This window comes from Pinus tabuliformis, chromosome 4_1 (assembly GCF_031772625.1).
Source record: "Pinus tabuliformis cultivar Carrire ecotype Pingquan chromosome 4_1, CPIR1, whole genome shotgun sequence".
Classification (NCBI taxonomy): domain Eukaryota; kingdom Viridiplantae; phylum Streptophyta; class Pinopsida; order Pinales; family Pinaceae; genus Pinus; species Pinus tabuliformis.
Genome location: NC_142303.1, coordinates 275,135,317 through 275,145,576, shown reverse-complemented (window position 1 = coordinate 275,145,576; position 10,260 = coordinate 275,135,317). Strand labels below are relative to the sequence as shown.

At 31.5% G+C, this 10,260-nt stretch overlaps 1 protein-coding gene across 1 annotated transcript; it reads right to left on the bottom strand.

Annotated features, from left to right (window-relative positions):
* Positions 1–1,285: 1,285 nt before the first annotated feature.
* LOC149175328 (uncharacterized) lies at positions 1,286–1,953 on the bottom strand. Its single transcript, XM_089421114.1, has 3 exons — positions 1,593–1,953; positions 1,420–1,493; positions 1,286–1,306 (listed from the first exon to the last, which is right to left on the bottom strand). The coding sequence occupies exons 1-3, from the start codon at positions 1,813–1,815 to the stop codon at positions 1,286–1,288; spliced, it is 318 nt and encodes a 105-aa protein (XP_089277240.1). The 5' UTR covers positions 1,816–1,953.
* Positions 1,954–10,260: the final 8,307 nt, after the last annotated feature.

The following is a 10,260-nucleotide window of genomic DNA, read 5'->3' as shown; positions in this document are numbered from 1 at the left end:
ATTTCTTGGAAGGTTGGTAATGGAGGAAAATTAAGGATTTGTGTGGATGCATGGGTTGGTTGCAAGGAGAAATTCCACCTTCCTTGTGACATGGTCACATTCCTGAATGACAATGGGAGGAAAATTCTTAATCAAATGGCAGACAATGCACATTCAACCATCTAGGCTCAGGGTTGGGCGAATGCTTACCAAATCAACCTTTTGATTATTAATGGAGATTCATGTCAAGACTATATAGATTCTTTGAATTGTCGTATGTGAGGATCAAATACTAGGTCTATTACCTGTTTGGTAAATATACCCCCAAATCTAGTTATTTATACTTGACAAATGATAGAAGTTCGGTGCACCCAGTTTGACAATGGATGAAGATATGGAAACTGAGTTGTCCTATAAAAGCTCAAGTTCTCTTATGTTGTTTGCTTGAAACCACATGGGATAACTTACAAGAGTGTTTTGAAGGAAGGGCCTAGTTGGTGCACAGGTTGTAAAATCACTACAAAATCGGTGAGTCGTATGTTTTTTACTTGTCCTTTCATGTTGGGTATATGGGAAGTTTGTAGGAATAATATTGGTTGTGGTGTTGTTTATCTTGGTGAGACCTTTCTTAATGCTTGGAAATGTTGGTGGCAACAGTTAACTCAACTGCTGGGGAGTTTTATTGGCTAAGAACAAGGCTATCTTCCAGAACCATCCCTCTCTCCTAGCCAGGTGGCTACACAGGTCCTTGTAATTTATTCTCTCATTCCATCCTCAAGTTTTTCTCATGTTCCACATGTTATATCAGTGGAAGTTATAAATTTCTCTTCTTGTTGGGCATATTTTGATGGGGCTTCTCTTGCAAGAAGAGTTTGTGGGGGAGGGCAACCCTTTACTTATAGGAACATAATTTCTTCAAGCACTAGATTAGTTTGGGCACATACTCAAATAACTATGCAAGTTGTTAGCATTAAAATTGTATTATGTTGTTCCGTTGAAAAGGAATGTCATACTCTTCATGTCTTCGGAGACTCCATGAATTTCATAAATTGGTTCAATGAGACACAAGGATACCATAGTCACATACTTCTTCCTATTCTTGAGGAGACCCTTCATTTTAAAACTTTCTTTTGATCAAATTTCATATTTCCACATATACAGGGAGCATAACACAACAACAAATGCCTTATCTAAAGTTGGTGTTGAACAAAGTCTAGACATATGGAAAATCATTGAACATATAGGGTAGGATGCAAAAGAGTACTATCATTGGTCGTTCATAGATAGATAAGGGTTAATGTAGGTTTTAACCCTGTACAGAAATTCCCTGCATAGGAATTCTTAAAAACACAGAAAATAAACAATGTGACCGCATAATACATAAAACACATATACACACATAAACAATGCAAGAGCATAACACATAAAACACATATATACAGAGATCCTCCCCGCGCTCTTGGCGGGGGATTTTTCGAAATCCTTCAATGGAGGAATCGCCTCATTTTCACCACCTTCAAAACCCAACCAGAAAGTCAAAATAACAAAAGACAAACCTAGGAAACAATAACAATTTTTTGGATGCTGAGAAATCATTAATATTGGGAACTCACCAGAAGAAAATTCGTGCTTGGAGTTGAAAATATTGTTGCTGGGCTTATTCTTCTGCTTGTATCCCTCGTCGAAGCTGTCCGATTTATTGACGGATTCCGACACGGCTCCGCCATTGATGAACAAGTCAGCGAAGGTATCGAAATCCGGCCATAAATCCCTAGGAGTTACACGCCGGGATCTGTTGGCGGGAATGAAATCCGCAATAATAGCACCTCCACACATCGTTTTGTTTTAAAAACAGTTGCTGCTGTATCCGCAGAACACAGAACAATTGCCTGATCAAGAAACTACTGGTAATGAGTCACAATGAAATCATCGACTCCTTCGACCATCATTACTCTTCCGCCCAAGCGTATATAAGTGGCCAGAACAGTGGGAGTGCAGTGTCATGACGCGCAAATTTATTAATTTAAAAATATCATATCATTTTATATTATATTATATTTATTTAAATATTTATTATTGATTTGTATTTATTAATTGTAAAAACCACTAGTCGAAAAGATTAAGAAACCACCGGCTCCATGGGACATGGTACGAAATAAAATCATCGGCGGTTTTGAATGTATATCTCATAATTTTGGAATATATATACGCCCGGGATTTATAAATATTATATGAAATAAAAATTATTTTTTCTTTTATAAAAAAAAATTACTAGGTAACGATGAATATATATATGAATTAATGTATGGTTTGGTACAATGTGTAGTGGATAAAATTTTCTAAAAATCATTTGTTTTCTTTATAATATTAATTTTATGGTAGGTTATTATTTTATATATGTTATAGTTAACGATAACTATATGTATGTATTTATTAATGTATGGTTTGATACAATGTACCATCCATAAAATTGTTTAAAAACCAATTGTTTTTTCATAATATTAATTTTATGTTTGGTTATTATTTTATATATATTATTGTGATAAAATTGTTTAAAAATTATTTGTTTTTTTATAATATTAATTTTATGTTTGGTTATTATTTTATATATTATTGTGTTTAGAGGTGTTTTTAATATAGTAGAGATATTAAAATGTTTAATATTTTGATTCACTCAAAATAAAACTAGTCTAGATTTATGTTAATTCTGGATCTATTAAACCTTCAGAGAGTTTAAATCTCTTTTCGCTTTAAAAAGATCTTTGCATATCAAACAGATTTGATGCCTCTCATCACTTTTAGATCCAAAGTTAAAATGGATCTAGGTTGGTTTATATTCTCTCTTTAAATAGGCTACCTTCCGCATGAATACCATGGATCAATACCATAGGTTCTCAATACCATGGGTCATTACCATGGGCCATTTATTTATTTCTTATTATTTTATTCTTATAGAGTTAATTAGTTGTTTTTATTTTTATTTATTTCTATTTTTTTTGACCAAGTTAAAATCTTTACATTACATTACATTAATTTTTTTACTTAATTTTATTTTAGTTTTTTTATTATTTTTTCTTGACGCAATAAAAAATAAAATAAAATAAAAATCATAAAATGACTAAAAAAATAAAACATAAAACATAAAATTTTCCACTTTAGTGTGGTACATGTTGTAATATCCTATTTAACATTTTTGGATTTCATTGTATGATTTTTCTACGGTATTATTAATTCATAATTTTTCCTATAGTATTCTTCACTTGTATGGCTTATTCATCTTACCTCTAGATCTACCAATGGCAGAGAAGGATCAAATCTCTTTTCACTCTAAAAGAGAGATTGAATCCTCAAGAGAGATTTGATCCTTATCGGCCCTTTGTAGATCCCTAATCAAGATGGATATAGGTTGTATTATTATAATTTTAATTTTGTATAATTTGTTATTACGTTGAGAGTCAGTATATAGCTCAACATGATAGAGATGTTGTAATGTAATATCATGAGATCATTCTTTTCTATCAATATTTTGAATCAATGAATGTGTTTCATCATAAGGAAAAAGATGAACCACATTAGTTGGTTCAAAACTTCCATAAAAAGTAGATGATATGATTAATATGAAAGAATGATCTCAAATTACATAAAAATAAAAGAACAAATAAAATAAAATAAAAAACATAATTAATAATTCTTTAAATAATTAAACTAGCCTAGATCCATTTTAACTTTGGATCTACGAAGTGCCCAGAAGGATCAAATCTCTTGAGATGCAAACCTTTTTTAGAGTGAAAAAGTGATTTTGGATCTACCAAGTGCCCAGAGGAATCAAATCTCTTGAAATGCAAACATTTTTTAAAGTGAAAAAGAGATTTGATCTCCTTTGGCTCCAAAATTAAAATAGTATTAACTTTATATTTTATGATGATGGTTAAACTAAATAAACATTACACTATATTAATATTTATTATATATTTTTTTGTTAATTTAAATAATTATATGTAAATATTTATTTATTTTTAACTGAATCCAATCCAGGTCTTCATCCGGTGTCTACCACTCAATAATGTTTAAATTTTGATATGACTCCAACCACCATTTGGCAATTATGTGAAGCAAAGTCAAGTGCTCTTAATAGCAAGTCTTATAAATCTTATTTACTACGCTATCTAGCCATAAATACACAAAAATAATATATACTTACCACTAAATAATATACTTATTTTACTCTGCCTAATTTCACTGTGCCTCATTCTCGAAGATCACTTGCACCTGGTCCCATTGATAAATCTATCCCCTAGGCATACTTTGACGGTGCTGCACAGGAACATGGGTGTGACGGAGGTTTCCTATTGTATCTATCTGAACATCATCACTTCAAGGTTAAGATGGGACTTGGAAAAGGGACAAACAATTATGCTAAATTAATCACCCTAAATTAATCACCCTCAGTCATTTAATGCATTTTTCTCTAGGCCATGACTGCATCAATCTACAGATTTATGGAGACTCAAAAATCACTATAAATTGGTTCAATAAGATCAATTCCTACCATGCACATACTCTTAGAAATATTTTGGATGAAGTGAACATATTCAAATCATAGTTTAACTCCATCTCATGTCATCATATTTACAGGGAACATAACAATAGCGCTGATAGGCTTTCCAAGGAGGCTAGGCTACTACCCAGAGGCCAGTGGATGATTCAGGAGCAGACCCAATATCAATACTACCACAGGCCGTATATTGATCAGGCATATCATAGGGCAGATGGGCCCTAAATATATTTTGGGACATGCTCAGTCATAATTTTATTTTCATTGTATATATCATAGTATGTGTTTATATTCAGGAGCAGACCCCAGTACCAATACTACCACAGGGCGTATATTGATCAGGCATATCATAGGGCAGATGGGCCCTAAATATTTTTTGGGACATGCTCAGTCATAATTTTATTTTTACTGTATATATCATAGTATGTGTTTATATTCAAACTATATATTATGCTATTTCGCCCTGCATGGCAAATACGTTTATTACTCAGCACCATTTTTGGAATGGACATGGATGTATATTTTTTGACTTGTACCCACCAATATGACTAAAGGCCAAAAATTACAATTTTTCCTTTAGAAAAAAAAAATATACTTATTTTACAATTCAAATTTATAATATATATTAAATATTAAATAAATTATTATTTCTATTTTTCAATATAAACATTAAAATTTAATATTAATTATTTTATATAATTTTTGCCCATTAAAATTTATGTGGACGATGGAAGGAAATAATCCCACTCAAGTTTAATTCTCACAAATCATATATATTAAATTTATCTCATATATATTTTCCGAACCTTATTTTTGTACAACCTAAACTTTCAAAATATCCTTACCATTATATCTCTTCTATCTTTATTATTTTTCTAATTACATATGAAACGTGCCTTAACATAGTATTTCTTTTTATCTTAAACTAATATTAAATTAAATACGTCGTCCCTATCTTGCGATAGAATTAATATTGGTAAATTTGGGTGCCTGTGGAAGTTTTCAAAATAATTATAAATAAATAATGTTAAGTTTCTTGAACGAAAGCCCAGCAGGTATGCAAGTTGCAGTGGAGTGGCACACGAGGAGTGATGAGTCAGCAGATATATGAAAGGAAAGATTTCGAGGCTATTAGTTAATTGGTTACTTCATCAAGTTACAACTGTCATTTTATATAAAAGTATTATAATCATATTGTCATGAGTTGGAAAATCTGTCTTCCCTCACTTTTTTAATTGAAATATTATTGTGGAATCATTCTTGCCAAATTAGTACTGTTTTAATCTCGCATTTCATCAAGTTGCAACTCTTTTTTATTAAATATATATAAAATATTATAAAGGGATTGTCCAATGAGTTGTGAAATTTGAATATTTATTTATTGAAAATATTATTTATCATTTTTAATTTCATTAAAGTTGAATTTTTTAATTAAAAATATATAAAAAATTAGTATAAAAAAAGATTTATTTCTAATTTTATAAAGATATTATAATTTTATATTTTACTGTATATAAAATTATAGGAAAGGTGAAAGTTTGAAAAATGAGTTTCTTTTTATCCTATATCCTATAGTAAAAGATTTATAGATTTATAATTATTTTCAAGTTAGGTATCATCTTTTTGGGATTCAACTGCGTTAAGAAAGTCATTCATCTCTGACCATTTCCATGAGAGGTAGTCGTAACTGATTAATTTCTCATGATCTTTGAATAGTCCACTTAGCACTCATTGCATCAAGTCCCTGTGGGTATCACCTAATGCAATGAGTGCTAAGTGGACTATTCAAAAATCATGAGAAATTAATCGGTTACGACTACCTCTCATGGAAATGGTCATAGACGAATGACTTTCTTAACACAGTTGAATCCCAAAAAAATGATATCTAATATAATGCACTGCGAAAGACCCTCAATATTTTGAAGTTCATAATAAGTGTTCCATTTTTCATTTATCATTTTTTCAATATTATAATTCTAGTGAAGCTTGTGATGCATATTGATTTCAAGATATTTGTATAAAGTCACTTCCTCCAAGTTGTTGTTGTCATATATAAAATTAATTTAAGTGATCATTTTTTATTTATTTATCACAACATTTGTTTTTTGAGTGTTAGCAATCATACATGTACCAAAAAAAATCATTGAGAATTTTTAGTTGTTTATCAAGATCATGTAGATTTCTCAACATAAAAATAATATCATCAAGATGAAGATGAATGTTATGCTTGTACTAATAAGAGTTTGATTAACATGACCCCACTCTTCTGAATAACCCTCCAATTTATCAATGTATATGCCAAAAAGAGTAGAAGGCAAGGAGCAACCTTTCCTAACTCCTATATTACAATTAATTTCTTCCAACCAACTCTAAATGTTCCTAAATGTAGCAATAACATTCTTATACAATCTTACTACAATAGCTCTCAACTCTACAGGAAATTTTAGATCTTCTAATCTATTCCAAAGGTTAGTCATGGACATATGTTGAAAGTTTTTCTAATGTTAACAAAACAATTGAAGAGATTGCTTTTATTATTATGTCGCTCCTCGCAATGATCCTAACCATAACAAGGTGATCCACAATGGAATGATGGCTCATAAATATGGCCTAGCCTTTAGTCCTTTTTCCATGTCTTTCTAGTCATATGCTAATCTTCTTTTCTAAAATAATTTCATATAACTTGACCAAAAGGGAGATAATTATAATGATACTAAAATTTGACAATTTGTTTTTATTCTCACCTTTAAAAAGGTATAATAAAGCTTTAAGTCCAAGGTTTAGGGAAGCCATACTTAACTATTAAATTGAATAGCATATGGATGTAAGCGATGAGGATGGCCCTCTAATTTTTAAGATTCTTGGTGCTTTTGATGTTCTTAGCTTCCCCATTTTGGCATTGTTTAACCCCAAACTATATGTTCTCTATGTAAAATCTCATTCCTTTGTAAAAAGGATTTGAATATCATTGATAACATCAAGGGATTCATAAATGTTTTTAATGTAGGAATTCTTGTCCCTTAGGGAATCACATTTTTTATTTATTTAATTTTACGAATTAAATTTTTCCTCTAGAATTTCCTAGGATTTGACTTACATATGTGCAAACTCTTCTCTTAGTTTTATTTATATAATATATTTTTTCTCTTTTAATTAGGGCTTTGTACCCAATTTCAAATTTTAAGGACTCATTAGAAGCATACCTAATATTGTTTTTAGTAATATTCCACTGTTTATCATACCAAAGGCTAATCATTCTATTTTCTTTTTTACACCACCTTCATAGAAAGTTTGTTAATGGAAGTAGAGATTTTTTTCATCAAATTATGATGGCCTTCAATATTGTCCTTATTTAATAGGAGATTTGATTCATTATTTAAATTCTTCAAAAGATGATCAACTTTATCTTTGTCGAAGATGATGTCCCTCTGGTTATCAAAATTCTCTTTAATGGAGATTTTGTGCATGAAAAAGTTTAAAGTTAAGTTTAAAGGCCTATGATTAGAGTTGCGGTGATGATCATTTAAGATGCCAAAATTTACTTTGGTTGTATATGGTATATAAAATGTCACATAATCTATGACATTATTGCTAACCCATGACTACAAGTCATCTCGTTAGATTTCAGCTACTTCATTAGACCATTACAAACTATTAGATCTTGAGAACTATACAACTTGTTTAGCTCCACATCAGACAAATTATTAGCAAAGTCTTTAAAGTTTATTTTTTATCTGCTAACTAAAACAATATCCTTATCTAAATATAGATGATTAGGGTTAGAATCATTACTTAAAATAATATCTTGATTACTTGCTATCCTAGCATTGAAGTATATTAATAAGAGGACATTTCTTTCATTTCTCAAACTCCCTGCATGTGTGGATATTAAGGGCCTCACTTGATGCCCCATTGAGTTAGGTTACCAAAATATAAATTGATCACTTGAGATAAGTCTAGCCGCAGTTTTACATCAGGTTGTGTGGACTGAATTTAGCTAGTGGAGGGTGGCAAGGTCTTATGAATCACTCTCCATTGATTCTTCTTTATTATCTATATCAGTGTTCAACAGAGTTGAGATGAGATACAAATATGGTTCATGAAAACAAGATGGCATGATGATCGGTAATAATGGCTAAAGGTTTGGCAGATGAAATTCTCCCTAGTTGATAGGGAGTGTTAAAATTGGCAACTGGGGCAGAATTTCACTTTGGACGGCTCCTTTGGGGAAGATAATTATGGCATTGAATTCCTCTTTTCGAGAGAACCAAAATCAACCTAAAGATCATCAAATTTGAATAAGGGAAAATATTTATTTAATTAAAAAGAAATTCTTCAAGTCATAACCTTATCAAGGCAAGAAAATTCAAAATTTGAAATTCAAAATTTCCTCCAAATGTTAAGGTTGGCTTCACCTTCTTAAGGAGAAATTGTCATATATATAGAAGCATCATCCATCTTCATTTTCATCATCCAAAAAGGGTTTCTAAGGTATTCCTAAGGCAGCAGTACTCAAGGAGGTTGAAGGTCAGCTCTGGTTTTGGGTTCATCTTCTACAACTAGGCCAAGATGGTTCGCTCAGGGTTTTTGCTGATCTGGTCTCTTTCGTATGGGCATATTCATCATTTCATGTATTACCTTAATAGCTTTAAGGAAGGCCAAATCTGAGGGTTGGCTTGTTCATATTCAAGAGAAACCACATTGTAGTTCCATTGCTTCAATCAAGGGTCGCAAGCATTCCTTCTCATAAAGGGTTGAGATACATGTCTATATCTTTATCCAACCAGTGAAGGGTATCGTCATGTTGACTAAGGCAAGCCACAGTTAAGATGAAGGGTTTTGGAACTGTTAAGTAGATCAACAACATCTCTATAGGAAGCCCAAACTAGATTTTCAAGAAGGTATCATCTGGTCTCTCTGACAAAATGTCACATTAGGGAAATTTTGAGGTCTAAAATGGGCCTCCTAAGGAAATAATAAAATAATAGTGGAAATAATAAAATAAGATTACATTACATCATCAAGTTTTAGAGGGGGGGGGGGGGGAATTACTTCTTCAACTTGTATTTTCAACTTATCTCTTTATGGGTTTACTCAAATTTCGAGTGGGAACACTCATTGGATGCAGAATTTGATTCATCATCCAAGGAGTACCCATGTTGCATACTTTGGATGGACCCTGCTACATGAAAATTGAGAAATGCATAAAAAAAATGTGATTGCAATCGCGTGTTTTGATGTATTTCTCATTTTTCATGTAGCAGGTCCATCGAAAGTATGCAACATGGGTACTCCTTGAATGAGGAATTAAAGTTTGCATCCAACGAGTACTCCCACTTGAAATTTGAGCAAAACCTTAGGGAGATAAGTTGAAAAAGCAGTTTTATTATTTTTTAATCTTTTTACTTTTTTACCTCAAAAATGGTGAATCACCCCACATAGTTGACATCATCATTGTAACAACCCAAAATAAATATCTTTTCTAATTAACATTAAATTTAAATCAAAGTGGCACTTACCTTAGCCAAATAAACATGTAATTAATAAACTAAATTCAAACTATGAATAGTGCTTACCTGTGGTAGAAGTAGGCTTATCGCAGCAAGGTTTTGGGGATGACTCTCCACCCAACTGTAGGCTCAATTGCGCAAGGATTTGCTACAACTGGCCACCCCCGAGCCCTCAATCAACGTACTACTGCCAGTGAATCCTCTATCTTAGAACAC